This window comes from Cricetulus griseus, chromosome 7 (genome assembly GCF_003668045.3).
Source record: "Cricetulus griseus strain 17A/GY chromosome 7, alternate assembly CriGri-PICRH-1.0, whole genome shotgun sequence".
NCBI lineage: Eukaryota > Metazoa > Chordata > Mammalia > Rodentia > Cricetidae > Cricetulus > Cricetulus griseus.
The window spans coordinates 110,688,190-110,708,628 of record NC_048600.1 but is presented as its reverse complement, the minus strand read 5'-3'; the positions used below and the strand labels follow the sequence as shown (position 1 = coordinate 110,708,628).

The window sequence follows — 20,439 nt, the reverse complement described above, 5'->3', positions numbered from 1 at the left end:
GGCGCTGGGCATTAGCAATTTAGGGGGATATTACACAGGAATGTTTACAGAAAGGCAATTGCCTGGAAAATGACTTTGGTGGCTGTGGTATGGGGCGGAAAAGCTGGTTCTAAAAAACAGACACAGATGGGCTTCTGCTCCAAGGACCCAAAAACAGACAAGCAGGGTGAGGGCAGGACACCCACAGGCCACAGCAGAGGCCTCCCCTGGGCAAAAAGGAGCGGGCCTGGCTCTTAGAGCCTTGCCATTTAAGAGGCAGATCTGGGTCTCTGACCTTTGACCTCTGGCCTCTAGTCTCCAAGCTCCTCATGCTTCCAGACTGAAGCAGGTGCCAGCAGGATAAAGCTGTCATGAAGTAATGACCGTGGCAGCGCCTCAGGGCTGCTCCTGGGTGACTTGGGTGCCTCTTGCTCTGGCTATAGAGGTGACACCAGGAACTCTGTTGCCTGCACATGTGTGTGTGCTCATGAGCAGGGTGCTGTGGGTTCTGAAGCAGTCCCTCTTCCTTTCTTGAAATCTGTCACCTTCTCCCCCCCACCCCAGCCCCTTGCCCTGATTGGTGGGGGTATGAGTTGCTGTCACACTGAGAGTGCCTAGCCTTCTCCTTTCTCCAATAGCCCCCTTCCTTTAGGCCCCTGCCTCTGTCCAGACCATGGATCGGGAACACCTGTGATAGACAGCCCCCGCTTCCAAGAGAGCAATCTTGCTTAGCCTCTTAGTGTCCATGCAAAAGGAGCTGGCTGTCTTGGAGGTTCTGAGAGTCCTTTCCTTTCACTCTCTGTGACTGCAGTTCTGATCTCCCCTCCGTTTTCTCTCCTTTGCCCCCACCCTTCTCTTCTGAAGATGATGTCATGTTCCAGCGCTGCCCAGCGACAGGCAGGGGACAGAGTAGATGGTAACATCCAGGGTAAAGAAGCCAGGTGTGGAAGAGAGTGATGACTTATGAGATGCTGGGATCTTCATTCTTCTAATGAGCTACAGTGATCTCATGTAAAAGAATTCAGTGGATGGTAAAAATAAATCAAGCCCATAAATAAACTGGGGGAGGGGTTTGGAAGCTGCTGAACAAGTAACAATGTTTCTATGAAGCACCTGCTCTTTATCACAGCTAGCCACTGGGGGGCGCTCACTCATTCCCATCACCCCAACGGGACCACCTTCCCCTTCCTTAGTGCCCAGGCTGACCTGAGGTGACAGAGCCCCGCCTCTGCCTCTCCAGACCCAATGCTCCATGTTGTCAGTCCCTGGCATCTGCCCAGTCACCTGGACTTTCCTATTCAAGACTTTTGGAGCTCAGAGCAGCAGTGCATGCCTGTAATCCGGCACTTGGGGGGGAGGCAGAGGCAAGCCTGGGTTACACAGTGAATTTCAGGATACATGTGGAGAATGTGTCTCAAAAAAGCCAAGAAGAGAATGAGAAAAAAAAAAAAGAGTCACAGTGGGCCTTGTACGTAAAGGGTCCTCAGAAAGAGGGGAGACCCTGCAATCCCTTCTTCAGCTCTCTGCCTTTCCTGTTGCCACACCCCTCCCACAGCACGCCCAGCCCTTCGTTCTTCCCCATTTGCTGAATTCCCCGCCTCTGTTGCTGTCTTCCCACCCCACACTCCTCCCAGCCTAAACCCAGCCAAATCCCTGAGCACCATTGATTTGGTCACTGGGCCTGGAGCCTGCTGCCAGCTTCCTGGATCCATCGATCATCCTGGCTTTTCCCCTTAAACTGCACCATCCGGAGAGAATCAGGGCAGCTTGAAGACTGTGCAGGTAGCTGGAGTTGGCTCAGAGGAATGGGGAGAACAATATTCCCCAGCCAGGGATGTCTCACTGGAGCTGACTCACTGTCTCCACCATTGTCACAATTTGTGCCCTGTGGGGCAGGGTTTGGAGGTTAACAACCCCCCCATTTACAAATTAGACCCCCTGACTCATCAGGGAGGGCCTGCTTGGCTGAATGTATGAATGACTGGGATCCCTGGGGGAGGAGCTGTTTTAACCCAAGTGAGGGTGACATGGCCACAGTCTAACTTCAGGTGCCCTGGCTCTAAAAGATCAAGGTGCTGGGATGTAGCTTAGTTGGAAGAGTGCTTGCCTAGTATGCATGAAGCCTGGGCTTGATCCCCAGCTCTGCTTCAAGCACACATGGTGGCTCATTCCTGTCATTCCAGCCTCAGAAGCGAAGGGGAGAGGATTGAGGCTATCCTTGGCTACACAGGGAGTTTGAGACCAGCTTCAGTTATCTGGAACTCTGTTTGGGGGGGGGTAGAGAAAGAATAAATGGATATAAATGAATGTGCTTTGATTATTCCTGAGCTGACTCCCTTTCAGTCCAGGTTGGTCCTCCCAGCTCCACCAGGCCCTGTAGAAAGATATTCCATACACACCCAGCGGGGCGTCAGGACTCCTGGGTTACTTCCTCTCCAAAGTTGTTAAACTGATCCTACAGCCTTTCAGATTCAGCCCCTTCCTCCTCCCTGCCATCACTGTCCTGGGAGAATTCCGTAGCTCCTAGGGTTCCCCATGGAACCTGCCTTGGGCTAGTACACCAGAAATGTTGATGTCTTCCTGGGAGTGGGGAAGGAGGGCTGGTGTGTGGGGTAGGGATGGAGGAGGAGAGCTTCTGGGGCCTGGAGGGAAGGCCATGGGTGTCCAGAGTTCTCTGGGACAGGGGAGGCTAGCAGGAAGAGAGGTGGTCTGGGCCTAGAGTTAGGTGTAGCAACAAGGCCAGGCACACACAGGGAAGAGGGGAGACTGCAAAGTGCCCGGTGCCCTTGGCCATGGAGGCTCCTTCTCCTGTCCTCTAGGTGTCAGTGAGGGTGAGTGAAGGACAGAGGTTGGGGTCTACACTTACTCAGCCTGCTCCCCCAGGCCATCCTTCTCAGCCTCAGTCACTGGTTACCCTGGCTTGACAAAGGGTCTGAAACCGTCAGGAAGATGGCCCCTGTGTACCTAGCCTTACTGGGTCAGCAGGCTTCTTCCCCAGTTTCTTTTGTTATCAGGGGACTGTTTGCATTGTACCAACTTAGTATTGCTTCTGTTTGTTCAAAGCTTCACTTTGAACTTGACTGTATATACTTAAGAGGAAAAATATCTCATTACCATCCCGAGATCTATATTATCTATATTAACAAGATCTATAAAACCAGCGATTAGTCCCCCTTCCTCAGATTTGTTCTAATCCTTATGAAAATAAAGGTGTAGTCAGGAAAGTATAAAACACTGCTGTAAACCCCCAGCTGAAGCAGGAGAACCAGAGTTCAAGGCCAGCCTGAACTATATATCAAGATGCAGAATAGGTAAATAAACTATATATGTCCTATGTGTCACAGATATGTATACGCAGACACACTTATGTAGCTAGAGATATAAAACAGTGTCTTCAAAGTCATTGCTGTGTGTGTGGACCTCACTGGGGGAGCCTCACAAAGGATGGTAACTGTGGTGAAAGGGATAAAGGGTGCCTGGAAGGTCAGAGGTGGTGACTCAGACCCTGAGCTTTGGGGGGATGGGGTACCAGAGAGTAAAGACGGAAGCCTACATGGTGTGTTGTGTGCTCAGTGTCCGCTCTGCTCAATACACAGTATCAGCTGTCCAGAGAAGTATGGCAGTACAAACCTAGTAAATACTGGGGTCACACCACACCTCTGCTACTTCCTACAGCTTTGGACTTGTCATTGGGCTTCTGCAGTTTGGCAGCCATCTCTGAAATGGGGACCACAATAACACCTACGAGACAGGAGTGTTGAGAGTCATGTTGATGCGGGGGAGGGGGGGAGAGGGGGGGCTTGTAAGCCAGTGACTTAAGTGCCTGTAGGAGCTGCTGTCATTCGGTTTAATGAGAGAGGCTGGATCCTCCGAGGCTGTGAATCCCAGTTGGACATGCCTGGGCCACAGCCTGGAAGAGTATGCTGTATGTGTCAGGGTGGCTCTCCCCCACACCCCTGTGTGTGTCGGTGGGTGGAGTGTCCATATGTTGTTGGTGGAATGGCTCTCTCTCTCTCTCTCTCTCTCTCTCTCTCTCTCTCTCTGTGTGTGTGTGTGTGTGTGTACATGCGTGTAGTATGTGTGTTGGCACTGAGGTAGCTTAGCCTTGAAATATGGCTCAGTCGCTCCTTTCCTCCTGTGGTTGGGCATCAGGTAAGTGTGGCCTGGCAGCAGGCCTGGTAAACAGTTGTGTGGAGGGAAGACGGCTTTCACGAACCTGGCTGAATCTCAGGATTCCCAGCCTTGTCTCCTTTTGCCTCAGTGTGGCCTTCCAGGAGCTCTACAGTGGGGTCATGTGGGTGTGCGTGCAAACCTAGCTGGTGGGGCCGATGCTCCAGGCCTGCTTAGGCCATGTTTAGAGGCTGCCATTCCATGGGTTGCAGGGCTTAGGTGGGTTATGGAGACTCTTAATGGGTGGCTTCTGGGGGAGAAGGCATACTCTGTATTCCTTGTCTGGAGCATGGTTAATGTGGATACCCAGCAGGGCCTGCCTTCCTTAGGGGTCAGGGTGGGGAAAACAGGGCTGGGGGGGGGGGAGGCTGAGAGCTGGAGGAAGAGGTTGAAGGAATTTGGGAGGGCGTTAAGAGTGTGGAGACTCAACCCCCGGCCTCCCCCCCCACTTCTGTTTGTCCTTTGTCCCCTGTGAGTCACTTGTGGGTCTTGAGCTTGCCTGTGTGTTGGGAGGAGAGCTTGGATGGGGAGGGGAGGAGGGAGTAGACCTGTTTTGTCTGCCTGCTTTCTCTTAAGTTTGTCCCAGTCCATCTCTCTGTCCTCTCTGTGCCCAGCCTCTGCTGTCTGTCCATCTGTCTGTCTCTGGGGAGGGAGGGAAAGGGAGTCTGTCTGCCCCAGATTCTGGGCCTCCATCCATCCCTGAGCAGAAGCCCTGTGACTGACCTTTGCCCTCACCCCACCCCCATAATTTCCTGGCCCCTGTCCTAGATAACCCCAGCTGGAGGATACAGTCCTGCACAAGGGGCTCCAGGCTTCAGCCTTCTTAGAGAATGTTCTAGAGCACAGTGGAGCTCCTTTCCCTATCTTTAGGAAGGGGACCGAGTGTGTTAGTCAGAGAGGTGGCCAGGACGCCTCCAGTACTCCACACTTCACCCTGTCTCCCTGCCCAACAATATTCCCTTCTTGCTCCAAAGCCCACCAATGAGCAACCTGCATCCAGGAACTGCCCGCCCCCAACATGGAATTCCAGGTTTATCTCATATACGCTTCTGTCCCCATCCATCTCTCTCAAAGACCTCTCTGCTCTATCAGGCCAGGCCCCGCCCCACAGGGATCCTTGTGGGAGATAGGCAGCCCTTTGGCATGACATCCTGGTGACCCTAGATCCTCTTACCCCTCTCGCAGATCCGGAGCGGAGCAGCCCCCCCATGCTGTCTGCCGACGATGCCGAGTACCCTCGGGAGTACCGGACCCTGGGGGGTGGGGGCGGCGGGGGCAGCGGGGGCCGGCGCTTCTCCAATGTGGGGCTGGTGCACACCTCCGAGCGGCGGCACACCGTGATTGCTGCCCAGAGCCTGGAGGCGCTCAGCGGGCTCCAGAAGGCGGATGCTGACCGCAAGCGAGATGCATTCATGGACCATCTGAAGAGCAAGTACCCCCAGCATGCCCTGGCCCTGCGAGGTCAGCAGGACAGGATGCGGGAGCAGGTGAGTGTGAGCAGGGGCAGGGTACTTTGTGGCTCTGGGGCAGAGCTGGGAGCTTGGAGTTGGGGAGTTTTATCCCCTGGACCGTGGCCCTCTTTGGTCTTTTCTGGAGCCTGGTGGAGAAAGGGGTGGGGCTTAGACTCCAGGCCCCTGCCATCCGCTTGACACATTGGAGCCTGGGTTTGGGCGGAATGTGGGAAGAAGGCACGGAAGGTGTATCTTGGAGGCCAAAGGAATGATTGGGAAGAAGGGAAGGGACACTTTTGGGCTGAGGGTATTAGGCTTGGCTGTGGCACCTGTCTCAGGCTTGGGAGCTTCTGAAAGCTGAATCTAACCTGTCTCCAGTCCTAGCCTGAACAGAGTCCAGAACTGGGGTACTCACTACCTTCTTTGAGAACACAGACTGGCTGTGTGACTGAGCTGGAAGCCTGTATGTGCCTTGGCTGTTTCCTGCCCCCCAGTAAGGCTTAGGGAGGGGTTGCCTCTGACCTAGGACATACATGGAGTAGGGTGCTTCTCTTCTCAGCCTCTCCCAGCTTGGATTCCTTAATGCCCTCTACACCCAAGCACTAGGTCTTCTTTGAATTCTTTCTCTCAGGACTAGTATTCTATATTTAGGCCTGCATTGGCAAAGGGGCCATTATGGCTCCTGTACCCCATCTCTGGGAATCCTAGCATCGTCCCCTTTAGGGGACACGGTGTATAGTGGTTCACTTGCCAGCATCCCTTCAGTCACACTGAGGAGTGTTGGACCACAGTTCCTTTTCCTGGTGCTACTCAGTGTGACTAGGGATCAGACGAGGGACATGCCCCTCTTCTTGCCAAGATCAAGGACACAGGACACACTGCCTGCCATTTTTCTGGGGTCTTGCTTGCCCCCAGACATCCTCTCTACTTCAGTCTGGCTTTTGCATTTTTTCTGGCTACAGAGTCCCCCTGGGAGCAGGATTCAGGTTGGTGAGGATCAGGAATTTTAGACTCATAAAGGGCCCTGACCTCCTTAGCTGGGGAACGGACGATTACATTGTATGAGGGTCCTGGTGAGGTTGGAAGGGGCTTAGGATCAGGGATATCAGTTACAGAGGCCTTATGGGAAGGCTACCTCGAGGAGGTGGTACCTATATGAAGCCTAGCAGGGTGAAAGGGTTTGAAGAGAGGAAGAGGATGCTGTATGAGCAGGTGCTGGGGATGCAGCACGGACTTGAGTTGATCTGGAGCGTGGCACAGAAGTCCTGGCCAACACAGAAGACTGGGGGCGGGTGCAGTTGGGCAAGTGGTACCAGACTGACAGAGTGGGGTGAGCCAGTAGAGGACAGAGTGTTATATTTTTTATGGACAGTTAATTGAATCTGGGGGTTTGGAGGCTTGAGGCAGGGGAAGGAGGAAAGGAAGGGGAGGGGAGACTAGGCAAGGGTTGTTGGCTGTCTGGATCTATAAGGGAATGACAGCTAAGGGCTTGGTACTAAGTGCTGGCCTGGTAGCAGGAGGCTGTGGGTTTGATTCCCAGTGCTGTAGTGGTACATGTCTATAATCCCATCACTCTAGACGGGGAGGCAAGATAATCAGAAGTTCAAGGCCATCCTAAGCTACCAATGGGCGCTACATGAGACACTGTCTCAAAGACTAAAATCTAGCTCTTGATTGACAGGAAGATGACTGCCAATCCCTGGGAAGGAAATGGATGAGAATCACGGGGCGGGGTGAGGAGTTGGGAGGGAGCTTCCTACGATCCAAGTGGACTCCTTATATACATTTCTGGACTCCAGAGGGACCATGACTTCAGGAGAACCCAGAGCAGTCAAGACAGAGATAGAAGTGGATGAGGGCATGTAAGGGCCATTAAAGCAGGGTATGATGGTGAGAGATGGGGCTGTGGGGCAAGCAGTGCCTACACTTCAGAAGGCTAGGTGGGTCTGGGCAGGGGTGAGAAGAAGTGGGGCCAGTTTCAATGGTTTGGAGACCAGGTGTGGTTCGGAACTGGACACCCTGGTTACACACCTGTCTGGGAAGTTTAGCAGAAAAAGCTCCAAGGGCAGCGAGTCTGGCATGGAACATTTATGTACATTCAGCAAGCAATTAGCAAATACTTCTGGAGTAAATGGTAGCTCACTCATGCTCAAGTTCATCCCTTTCATCTGCCTCACCCCCGGCTGCTCCCCTAGAAGCTCAGTGGCAGGACCCAGGGCCCTTTCAATTGGGCGGAGTACCTGAGCATGGAGCAGCAATGGTGCAAAGTTGGGTGAACATTTGGAGAAGGAATGGTTGGTTGACAGAGAGAAGACTCAGGGGGCCAGAGGGCCAGGGGCAGGAGAAAACAGTCCCAGAGGAGTCAAGTCTGGTGGCCTTGGGTAGAAGGAAGTCACTTTTACAGAGATGGCATAGACAACAGGAGTGAGGTCACTCCTGCCCATTGATCCCCATTACTGTGAGGTCAGAGGTGACCTCCTTGTGAGGAGAGAAGGCAAATGCTCAAGGAGTGTGCAAGGAGGCAGCTGGAAACTGGAAATCAGGGTTCTGTCAGGTGGTGAAACCCTGTCCTGTCAGAGGAAAGACAGACATGCAGAAAACCTTGGGGCCCACAGTACCAGCCACTCTGAAGGACCCCCCTCCATGACTCTGACCCTCTTCCCTACGCCAGGGCTTGCCCTGGGAGCATCTGTCCCTATACCGTTCCATCCCCAGCGGCTCCTGCCCGCTCCCCCTAATGGGGTGTCCCTTGCTTCACACACACAGGTCGGCGGCTGGACCGTGGACCCTGTGTGCCTCCTCAGCTCCCTCTGTTCCCACCTCCACGGCGATTCCACCCCCTCCGGGGCTGGCCAGCCTTCCCAGGTGAGCCACCCATCTCCCCCAAAATCCATGGTGGAGCCTGGCTTTGGGGAGACCTTTTTTGTAGGGGGGGATGTTGATAATTTTTATTTTGAACCCCTTCTCTTTTATGTATGAACCCTCCATTTTCAGGAAACTTCCATGCCCATATTTACATCTCCCCTGAGTCCTTACTTCATCTCCCCAAATCGAGCTAGAACCTTTTTGAGGGATAGTTGTGATTTAAAAAACAAGCAGATGTTTCTCTCTTTTAAACAAGAGGACTGCCTCTTGTTCTTGGGCTTTTAGGAGCCTCTTATTGTTCTCATCTTATAGCCCCATCTATGCCACACTCTTCTGTTCTAAGTAGAGTCCCCCGTCCCCCATCTGACCACCAGGAAGTTCTGCGTGGTGTCTTTCTCTCACCCTTCTTGTAATTTTTAAAAGAATTAGGTGTCTAGCCATTGCTTCTGAGCCTGTTTCCCCCTTCCTCACAGAGCCTCATTTTCCCTGATAGAAAGATGTATTTCAGCAAATGCTCCCAGCTCAGGCCTGGACACTGGCAGGGGAGAAACAACAGACATGGGGGATCAGGAGTTCAAGCTGTATCTGGAGCCAGGGAGTTTAGGACTTGCTGGTTATGGTCATAGGTAGGAGAAGGGTAGCAGCTGCTAGGTAATTGGATGGAAGAGGTTCGGTCTTCATGCACTGGAGTGTGCCAAGGCTTGACTTTCCCAAGGAAAATAAAAAGAAAGGATATTGTGAGCAGCTAGGATAAAAGGAACCTGGAGAGCTGGGGGCACTTGGAATGAGAGGAACTTGTCTAGTAACAGCTTGGCACACTGAACATCGTTCTCGGGGCACGGAGCTGCTTCATGTCCAGCTCTCAGCCTTATTTTGGCTGAATTTGGGTAACAAGGGAGCAGGGGGAGTGCTTGTTCTTACGGCTGGATGACAGGCGGGAGAGCGCCATGTGGGAGTGGCCATGTGGATGGATGGAGACCACAGACAGGCAGAGGGCTGGGCCAATGATGGTGATGGACTGAAGTCAGGCACAGGATAGACAGCCAGGTCCTTCCTTGGTGCCTCAGGTCCCTTAGATGGAGTGTGGGGCAGTGATAGGGCTGGGGTGAAGGGCAGAAATGGGCAGAGTTGTGCCCCGTGGTAGAGTTAGGTCGGTCTGCATGTCTGGAATTCTGCTCCAATGGAAGAAGGGGAGTTTGTGGGGGGCCTTTGTTCCAGAATTTAAGAAGCACAGCATCTTGTCATTTCTTGATACAGCTTATCACATTTTTCCCCACCAGGAATAAGTCAGAGGTCCGGTTTTGTAAAATTAAGGCACAGAGACACCCAGCAAAGGACCAGAACCACACACAGCAAGGCAGGATCAGACGTCAACAAGGAAATTCAGGCAGTCCTAGGCCTCCCCTACAAAGTCGGAGATTAAGTCAGGGAAGGATTAAAGGGCCAAAAGGGCGCTGCCGAGAGGAGGCTAAGGGCCGAGAAGGTGGGGGTAACTAAGACCTTTGGAGATGGGAACAGTGAAGAGGATCCTGGGAAGGGACCAGAGGTTAAACCGAGCCACAGCCCCTCCCCCTCGCTTCCACTAGGCTGTCTAACCTCCCTCCTTTCTGCTGCAACCCGAGTCCCGGGCGGCGGGCCGGCGTATCGGGTGACCGCGGCGACGTAGCCACCAGCCTCCTTTGCTCTTCGGCGGGGCTGCGCCGGCGGGGCCGCGCCGCGGGAGGGGGCCGAGAGGGGATGCGCACGGCAGCGCAACGCGCGGCGCCAGGTGGAGTCGCGGTTACCGGGGCGACCGGGGCCCGGGCCCGCTCGGCGGCGGCGGCTCTCGTACTGCAGCAAAGGGCACCGGCGGCGGCTGCGGAGGCGGCCGGGGGAGGGGAGAGCCTGCGCGGGTGGGAGTAGCAGGCGGTTCTCCCTCCCCCGCCCGGCGCGGGACCGAGCTCCGCGCGTGCACCTGTGGCCGCAGGTAAGGGCGAGCGGCTGTGGGGACGCGGTAGCCGCGTGAGGTTCGGCGGGGGGGCGCGGGGACCTGGAGATCGAGTCCCGATCCACGGTTCGGAGGATTGGTCTAGGGGTGCGGGCGTGCGGCTGCAGCGGGTTCCCGATCCCGGAGAAACGCCCCCTCCTTAGCCCACCGCGGCAGGTGCCTTCCACGTGGGTCGGCCCCCGCCCCCAAATGCGGCATGCGCCCCCTCCCCCAACCTCGGAAAGTCATGACCTTCCCTGGGTGCGCCCCGGCCCAGGGCGCCGTGCGACTCCCGCAACGCACCCCCTCCTCACACACTCAGCCTCCGCAGGGCTCCGAGCCGCTGCTGTCGCTGCAAACCCTTAGGGGAGGGCCGTTCGCGGCGTGGCAGTTGCAGGCTGGCGGCCACACAGGCCCGTGGCGTAGCCCTAGACTGGGAGCTGGCCTTTCCGTGGACTTGGATTTACAGGAGTTGGGAGGTGGGTGTGTGCGCCAGTCTGGTGATTAAGGAAGGGGGTGCGACTCGTGGGTTGCCTTCCTCTCTGGAGGATGCTCCTTGGTGCCCGAGGTCAAGGAGGGGTCTTATGGACACCTAGCCTACCCCAGGATGTCTGCCCAGGGGAAGGGGAAGGAGCTGTGGTAAGGTCCTGATGGGGATCCGTTCTCCCCTACAGGCATGGAGTGGGTGGAGGAGGGTCATCTGTAGGGGAAGAGAACCCCAAGACTAAACTACTGGAGAGGTGAGGACTGACGGGTTAACTCCTCAGCCCTAGAGGGAAGAAGCTGTTTCCTCCACTCTGGGGGAGTTAGCTTACTTCCTGGTCTCCCTGGGGGAGTTCCCTCCCCCATGGTTGAAAGGTTGTACCTCAGGGATGGTTGGCTCTTGTTTTTGCCCCAGCTCTCCAAGCCTCACCACCAGCGGCGGGTCCTGCTTGTCTCTCTCCTGCCCAGCTCTTACTTTCCCAGTGCCTGAGCTCTGGGAAGTCTAGATGTCCCTGCATGTAGATATGTTTTGGCTTTGGTGAGGTTTTTGTTGAGTGAAGAGAAGAGGAACCCCTGTCCTTGCTTTATCTATCTATCTATCTATCTATCTATCTATCTATCTATCTATCTGCTTATTTTTGAGACAGGGTCTCTCTGTTATGTAGCTCTGGCTGCCTTGGATCTCTCCAGGTAGACTAGGTTGGCCTCGAACTCCCAGAGATCCACCTGCCTCTGTGCTGGGATTAAAGGTGTGCACCACCACCCTCAGCTCAGGGTTTTTTAGACCTGTGTCAGGAAAAAGTCTCAACAGCTGGGGCTAGGACTTGGAGGGAGTTGGGCCAGGCCTAGTATTTAGAACTTCCCCTCCCTGGTTTACTTGATTGGCATTTATTTATTGATGCAGATTTGTTGAGGGCATTGCTACGTACCAGGTACTGAGCTGGGCACAGACTGAGGAATCTACAACTAGGAAGGAGGTCAGGGTAGAGACCAGAGGTGTCCCTCTTGCACAACGGAGAGCAGCCTCTGCTTTCTATCATCAGGTATGGTCCCATGGGTTAACTTCTGGAAGGGTGGATGATGGCCCATCTCCCAGGGACTTCTCCCCACTGCAACTCTCCCAGGATAGAGTTGCTGGGAGACCTGGTTCGTGCTGGGGCCAGCTGAGAGGACCCTTTTCCCTATTTGAGGAGAGGAGCAAGGAAAGAGGCAGCAGTCTCTTGAGAATGCTCTGACACTCAGAGCTGCAAGTTATAAGGCTGGGTGATGGTGTCATCAGTCCAGCCAAGTCCCCCAAACACAAAAATAGATTCTCTTCCATCTGTACCCTTCCCAGAGCTAGGATGATCTTTTTCAGACACTGATACTACCATCCTGTTATTTCCCTCAGGCTCGTTTGTGACCCAAGCCTTCCAGGCACTGTCTGGTGGGTGTGTACAGGCTTAGGGATGGGGCAACTTTTATGGCTCTTGGTTCAAGAAGTCAACCCCCTGACACACAATGATGGCGCTGTCATAGCCACTGGATACTGGCTAAAGGTGCCACAAATGTCCTGAACCGGCTCGTAGAGGGGAGCAGAAAAATGACATTTTCTCTGAGTCTCTGTATTTCATACATTGCTCTGATTAAAAAAATAATAATTTAGTATGCGCTTGCCATGGTATATATGTATGGAAGTCAGAGGACAGCGTGGGGGAGTTGGTTCTCCATTCCACCACGTGGGCTTCAGGTATTGAACTCAGGTCATCAGGCTTGGCAGTAAGCACCTTTACCCACGGCGCTGTCCTGCTGGCCCTTGTGTACTATTTTGTGTATGGTGTGAATGGGTGTCCATGCCTCTATGGCTTTGTGTTATGCTGAGGGGTGTGACTGGCCTTACTACCCTCTGTGTCTTTGTCTGGGCATAGTGCTAGCGAGGGTCCTTGGGAGTACGTTGGGGGGTCTGTGTGGATGTCTCCGTGTTGCTGTGTTCCCAGGACCATTTCTCATGGCTTCCCTTAGTGCTGTGCACCTTGGTGGGTGGGTGTGTTTGTTGTTCTGGGCATGTTTGTGACATCCTTGTCTACCCAAGGCTGTGTCTTGAGTCTACTAGCTCGCTGCAGGAACAGTGTGCATGTTGCAGGGAGCTGTGGATGGCTCCCGTGCCCACTGTCTCTGCAGAGCTGTCCATCATTCCTGGTCTGCAGACATGAGTTTCAGCATAAACCTCTCCAAGTCCTCAGCCTGGCTCTGATGTCTCCTATGAGTCTACTCTCCATGCTTCCCCTTCTATCCAAGGTCACAGAAGCTGTGGCTCAGGTCTAAGCTTTGTCCCTTCCTGTGTTATCTGAGGGCATCCCTTCCCACTTCAGGGGTACCCTGTGTCCATACAGCCTTTGCTGACTCCTTCTGCTGCCTGCATTGTGGTTACTTTTCATCTTTTGGATCCAGTAATTTGGGAGATGTAGGGATGGTGGATCAGGTATGTGTATAGGGGGTGACAAATAAACCTTATTCCAGGTCCAGGTTGGCATCATCCCCACCCTGAAGAGTTGTCACTCTAAAGTCTGTATCTAGCAGTAGCCATCCTCAGCCCCATCCTGGTTCTCCCCTGCCCCCAACACATCCAGGGGGCACAGGGCACCACAGCATGGTGTTCTCCCAGCAGGAACCCTCAAGGTCCCTCTCCTCTGCCATTGGCTCTGAGGTCTGGGGAATCTTGTCTGCTCGTGCCAGGCACCCTAGGGCCAGGCCATCTGCTGCCTCTGTCCTCCTGCTGAGGCTGGCACCGGTCAGCAGGATACCCTCAGCTTTGCCAAGAACCAGCCTGCCCTCAGGGCTGTCCTTTCCTTGTTGCTAACCATCTGGAAGGACCTTCTGGTCTCTAGGGAGGGCAGGGTGACCCTACGTTACTGTGAGTGAGGAGAATCCTCGGGCCCCCTTACAATTCTCCGCTGTTTCTGTGGCTCCAAGTGCTGCCCGAGCTCCCATGCACTGCCCAGTGCCAGAGGTCACTGGCAGTGGTCCACTTTTCTCCACAATCCTTGCACATCCTGGCACACAGGCCTGCCTACCCTGGCCTTGGTCCCAGCCACCACCATCTACTCCCTGCCCTTAGCCCTGCTGGGGTTCCATTTCCTTTTCTCGATGTCATACCTATGTTTTCTGTACTTTGATCTGTAGTTGTCACCCCGCTGAAGACTGGCCAGTATCTAGCCTCCGCCTTTGACCCCTCACCTCCATCTCCTTCTTCCCAGTCCTCCTGCCCTCTCCAGGGTACCTATTTAAGCCTTATGTAGTTCTGCTCAACACACCTTTCTCCCCTCTCCAGCTCTTCACTTTCCCAACCAAGCTGGATTGCCATCTTTTCTGGGACATTTGACCCAACCTCTCTCTGACCCCACAGCCCAGATTTACCACTGCCCTCCCCTCAAATCTTTGACCGTCTTGTAGTCATCTGTGCTTTTCATTAACTGAGGTCAATTGCCATGCCTAGAAAGACACTTAAAACATCTGGACCATCCTATCCTGCTCCCTACCAGTAGACCTGGAACCCTGTCCATCCTTGGTGAACCAAGAATATTCTAGCCTCAAGAGAGAATTAAGAGGCGCAGGCATTGCCTACTGTCCGTCCCCCAGAGGGTGGAGGCCTGTGACCCAGGGTTTCATACTGAGAGTCTCTATCCTGTCCCTGTCCCCTCCTGGCAGCCCCCCTCATAACCATCTCTTCTCTTATTCCCATTAGCAACCAAACTACTGGAGTTTCAAGGTCAGTGCGAGATGCTTCTGCCTCTGTGACAACTGCATGTCCTGCCCTCCCCTCCCCACCTCTGCCTTGCACATGCTTTGCACTGGGGTGTGCGTCTGCAGGGGCCCCCCTCCTTTGCGGCGGTGGGCCTGGGGCTGCTGGCTATGGCTGCTGCTTGGGGGAGAGTCTGGGTTTGTCTGCAGGGCCTTATGGATCCAGAGTGGGAGTTCTGTCACCTCTGCTTGGAGGTTTGGCCTAGAGATGCTCAAGTCCCCAGCTCTCCCAGCCTGCTAGGGGTGTTTTAGAATGAGAAGGGCTCCTAACACTTCTCAGTCTAGAGAGTTGGCCAACAGAGACAGGGAGCTGAATGCATGAGTTCTCTATGGGCCCTGGACCCTATTCTCACATTGTCCCTCAAAGGAAGGCCTCATGGCTGCCTTTCTTACTCCTCACTATGTTAGGACTAGGCAGCACACTTGCCCTGTAGCCTTAAATTTGTTCACCTTGGGGACCAGGCCTGGGGAATGGATGCCTTCCTACTTCTCTGAGCAGTTTGCATTACTGAGAACTGAAAGGCTTTCTCCCCACTCCCAGGATACCACAGTACCCCTGGGGGATCACCCTCAGGCACACCCTCCATCTTCCTTGGCCCCCACACCCAGAGCTGGGTGGGACAAGTTGTGCTGTGGCTTATTGTGTAGTTCTGTTTTCCCCGGAAACTCAGACATTATCAAAGGGTAGCAGGCTGTCTATCACCCAGCCTCACCGGGTCTCCTGTGGGCGAACTTCTTTTTTCTTAAGAAGCTTTCGAATCAGAGTACCATGGGATCCCGTATCTGCCTGTCAGCCTGCCTCTCTGGAAGGGGCAGGAGAAATGAGGGTCTGATGGCCTGGTGGTGACTCAGTGACCCAGCAGTAACTTATAGTTCTCTGGGCCTTGTTTTTTCCCTTGGAGAGCAAACGGTGTCTCTATCAGAGGGGTCCCCCACTCGCCCTGTGGGGATTAAATCCAGCCCATGAGCATGAAACTCAAGGGTGATATTGTTTTGTTTGTTTTGCTTGCTTTTGAGACAAAGTCTCCATGACTGGTCTGGAATAGATTATGTAGGCTAAGCTGGCCTTAAACTCACAAAAAGCCACCTGCCTCTGCCTCCAGAGTGTTAGGTATAAAGGTGTGTGCCTGCATACCCAGCACCCCAATCCTTTTACACCTTTTGAGTCAGCGTGCCACTAAGTTGTCCATGCCACCTCTGTAACTCCAGCAGGCCTCAGCCTCCTAAATTGCTGGATTACAGGCATGTGCCATCAGGGCTGACTCAGAGTTGTTGAAAGATTGAAAAGATGAAAAAAAAATGTATGTCCAAGGTAGTTTGTGCTGTTAGTAAGCTTTCCCTGGTAGTTGACTTTATCAGTGTTAGAGTCATGGGTGCTGGCCTGATTCCAACCTCTGGATGCTACAGTCGCCTTAGGCTTTCATAGGAAATCTGGAGTCCCAGGCTTCCACCCACAGAGATTCAGATTAAGCGACCGTGGGTCCTGGAAAGAGAGTTCGTGAAACTTCCCAGGTGCTTCTGCCCAAGTCTGTAGAGAGCTGTTGGGAGTCCAGATCCTGGTTTGACTGTCTTAGCTGTGGCTCCTTCTGCCTGGCCTCAGGCAAGGTTTCATTAGCTTATTGGTGGAACAAGTCCAGTGGTTGAGCTCACTGCCTCCCTTGGCAGCCCCATCCAGTATTCAAGTTCCGTTTGAATTCCTGTTTCCTTTTCTTGCCTCCTCCCTTAGCCAGCACATCTAAACCATGACCAGCAGTGGCTGTCAGTTGGGTCAAAGACAAAATCATGAGCTTATTTAAAACATTATAAGATTTATTTTGTGATTTTTTTTGTAACTTTTTTTCAGTTCTCAACTGTGAATTTGGTAGACACCATGTCAAAAGTTGGACATGCCTGTTAATGGCTTCTAGATGTTTAATTTTCTCTGCTTTGATGGAGGCCAGGGAGCAGAAAGAAGTGTTAATAGACTTCCCTTCTTCTTAGCGCCCCTCCCCCAAGGTTTCTCTGTGTAGCTCTGGCTGTCCTGGAACTCACTCTGTAGGCCAGGCTGGCCTCGAACTCAGAGCTCCACTTGCCTCTGTCTCCCGAGTACCGGGATTAAAGGTGTGCACCACCACCACCCGGACTAGGGTTTTCTATAAAGGTAGAAAGGATGGAAAGGTGCCCTTGGGGCTAGGATGGAGGCGGAGCAGGCAGAGGAAGGGGTGTGGCTATCTTTCCCCCCTAGAGTTCCCGTTTTTTTGTGGCCAGCCATCCCTAGGACCCTGCCCCCTTCGTGCTGTTCACTCCATTCTCTTCCTGACTTCTCCGTTGTGCCCCCCACTCTGACCCAGGGCCATTCCTATTCCTCATCTCTTCCAGCTGCTGCATTCTGTAGCCTCTCATCGACCCCAGCCTGGCAACCACTGACCTTTCAGTTGCCTGGCAACCCCATGCCCACCAGCTTGGTTCAGACTCCCCCATTCCTGCATAGGTTGCCCACTGCAGTAGCTTCTCTGGGGATGAAGGTGGGAGGGGCTCTGTCACTGTTGGCCAGCCTAGACCTGAAGCCTGGGCTCTGAAGTCTGGACGCTCAATCTCCCAAGAGGGCTCCCAGTTCATACACCACCTCCCGCCCCCACCCCAGACCATATTCATCCCTGCTGGTCAAGGTATTGTGTTTGAGGCTGGAAGCCCCTTGGTAGCCTCCATGTCCCCAAGTTTCAAGGCTACTTTGAGGACAGCTGGGCACACTGCTTGTTGGGAGGTGCTCTCCCTTTCTGAGATTGCTAATTGGATGGAACATTAAACTGGCTTTAATAGGAAGACAGAGATTAATTAGGGGATAATCAGGATTTGGGGGAAGAAGGGACTGACAGGAGAATAAATTATTCTTTTTTAGAGATTTTTGTTAGGAGGGGTGGTGCTTGCCTGTAATTCCACACTTAGGAGGCAGAAACAGGAGGATGAACACAAGTTTGAGGCCAGCCTGGCCTATATATCAAGTACTTGGTAGGCCAGTCATGGCTACATAGTGAGACCCTGTCTCAAAAGCACAAAACAAAATAAGAGAGATGCCTTTGCTATTGTCTTAATTGTATAAATGATATATTACAATTGTTCAAAATTCAGTTTCATAAAGGAATTAAATAAATAAATAAAGCTCTCTCAAACCTGGCAGTGGTGGCACACACCTTTAGTCCCAGGACTTGGGAGGCAGAGGCAGTTGAATCTCTGAGTTAAAGGCCAGCCTGGTCTACAGAGCAAGTTCCAGGACAGCCAGTATTACATACACAGAGAAACCCTGTCTTGGAAAAACCAGGGAAAAAAAAAAAAAAAAAGATCTTTCAGCCCCAGAGATTGTAAAGGTGGTGGTTTCAAGTGATTTGTGTGACTTAAGCGTTAAAAATAAGTTTATTTGTGTTTGTTTTCAAACTAGGTCTCACAGAGTAACCCAGTATAGTCTCAAACTCATGGCTATCCTCCTGTCTCAGTCTTTTGTGTGGTGGGATTATAGGCATGCACCAGCATACCTGCCTGTGAAAATAAGACTATTAAAAAGAAAGAAAGAAGATAAGACTATTAAGTACAGTTGAGCAACTCAGTAGTAAGCTTATATTTGAATGTAAAATGCACATGCCACAGAACGGTGTAGATTTGATTCATCATCTGATTCCTTTAAATAATTTAAATGAAAGCTGAGCATGGTTGAGAATGCCTTTAATCCCAGCTCTTGGGAGGCAGAGGCAGGTGGATCTCTCTGTGAGTTCAAGGCCAGCCTGGTCTACTTAGCCAGTTCCAGGTAGCCAGGGCTACATTGTGAGATTCTGTCTTTAAAAAAAAATAGTAACATTTTAAACCACTGAGTGTCTATATAGTAGCCAGGTTTAGTGTGGGAACTAGGGCAAAAAGGCAGAGGCTGCCGCCTTAGGTGACAGCCAAAAGTAAGATCTAGAAAGACATTTGAAATAAGGAGAGACACCACCTCCCAGGAGACAGGGATCATGCTGTCTTGTGGCATCCTTCCCACTGAGCCTTTATTTTGGGGAGGGGTACTGGGAATTGAACCTAGGGATTCACTGACATCCTTCTCCACCTCAGCTGTAGATGGCTCTCAGCTATAGCTTTAGGGAAGGGGCTAGGGGAGACCAACCGGGCTGTGTGACAGTGTTTGTGTCCCAGGGAGGGGCACAGTACACTTGTGTGTGTCACGCTTGGTTTTGCATGAACACTGAATGTACAGTTTAAATCGTGTTTCAGTTGACTCAAGGGTTTGGGAGACTCTCCCCAGTTGCAAAATCCTCTAAGTCAAGAGCTGGGCATGGACACCTCTCAGTGCTGAAAACCTGGGGTCCCTCATTTTCTTTGCTTTCTCCGGGCTCCCCCAAGCCCCTGAACTCCATGAAGAATAAATCCGCCGCTCACACACCAGCCGGTTAATTAATGTCTGGAACTAATGCTCCAATTTGCTCAACAATTCTGCTGCTCACCTCAGTGACAAATTTGTGTTGTTTTTGTTCGTTGGAAGCTTAAAATAGCAGGCGTGCCCAAGGGTCCAACTGAGATGGTTTCTTGTATGGTTTCCCAGGGTGCGTGAGTCTTTTGCCCACTGCCTATCGGAGGGTGTCCCGGGGAAGCCAAGGCCTTCGAGAGTTGGGGGATCTTTTCTACAGCTGCCCAGCGAGTCTGGAACCCAGGAGACCCTCCTCTGAGTGTGTGTGTGTGTGTGTGTGTGTGTGTGTGTGTGTGTGTGTGTGTGTGTGTCTGGCTAGCCAGAGCTCTGTGGCCCAGATGGAGGCAGTGGCAGAGCAAGGGATGGGGGTGGGGGCTCATGCTTGGTGCCTCTCGCCCTGCCCTACCCTTGCAGACCCGCAGCTCGCGCCATACTCAGGGAGCCCAGCCAGGGCTGGCAGACCAGGCAGCCAAGCTGTCCTACGCCTCGGCTGAGTCGCTGGAGACCATGTCCGAGGCCGAGCTGCCCCTAGGCTTCAGCAGGATGAACCGCTTCCGACAGAGCTTGCCTCTCTCCCGCTCTGCCAGCCAGACCAAGCTGCGCTCACCAGGTACTGCCCAGCCTGCTCGTCTTCGGGCCCTGCCACAGCTCCTCCCTCCGGCTTCTCCCGCCCTTCGCTACTCCACATCCTGCCACTCCCTCCTCTAGCAGGGGCCACCTCCTCGAAATCCTTGCAGTCCTTGGCACTCTTTCCTCTCTGCTAGCCCTTAGCATACCCTGCTGGCCCTTATGCTCTTTCAGGCTCCTCTCTGTCCAACCCTTTTCTCTTTCTGCTAGGCTTTTCCCATTCTCTTCTTCCGTTTCTGCCCCATCAGCTCCAGTCCCCAGCCCCGTTATCCCGTCCGCACTCCAGCTGCCTGGGGTCCGGTGGGAGCTTGGAGAGGCGGCATGAGGAGCGCGTGGGTGCACTTGCACTCGGGGGCAGCCTCTGGCCTCAGACCTTGCCGCTGTGGGACCTTGGATGCTGCTCCCGAGGACTCACCGCACTGCCCTGGCGCCAGGCGGGCTGATAGAGGTAGTGACCGTGAGGGCTGCGTCTCCTTCGCAGGGGTCCTGTTCCTGCAGTTCGGGGAGGAGACGCGACGCGTACACATCACGCATGAGGTCAGCAGCCTGGACACGCTGCACGCACTCATCGCGCACATGTTCCCGCAGAAGCTCACCATGGGCATGCTTAAGTCGCCCAACACCGCCATCCTCATCAAAGACGAAGCTCGGAATATCTTCTACGAGCTGGAGGACGTCCGGTGGGCGCG

At 53.4% G+C, this 20,439-nt stretch overlaps 1 protein-coding gene across 1 annotated transcript in view; it reads left to right on the top strand.

Moving 5' to 3' along the window:
- The first annotated feature begins 5,446 nt into the window (after nt 1–5,446).
- The window catches only part of Srcin1 (SRC kinase signaling inhibitor 1), a 41,055-nt gene continuing 26,062 nt past the window's right edge, over nt 5,447–20,439 (top strand). Inside the window, exons 1-4 of the mRNA XM_035448011.1 lie at nt 5,447–5,636; nt 14,639–14,662; nt 19,538–19,733; nt 20,232–20,430. Of these exons, the coding sequence (XP_035303902.1) occupies nt 5,562–5,636; nt 14,639–14,662; nt 19,538–19,733; nt 20,232–20,430 (494 nt within the window). The 5' untranslated portion in view covers nt 5,447–5,561. The remainder of the gene's footprint in view (nt 5,637–14,638; nt 14,663–19,537; nt 19,734–20,231; nt 20,431–20,439) is intronic.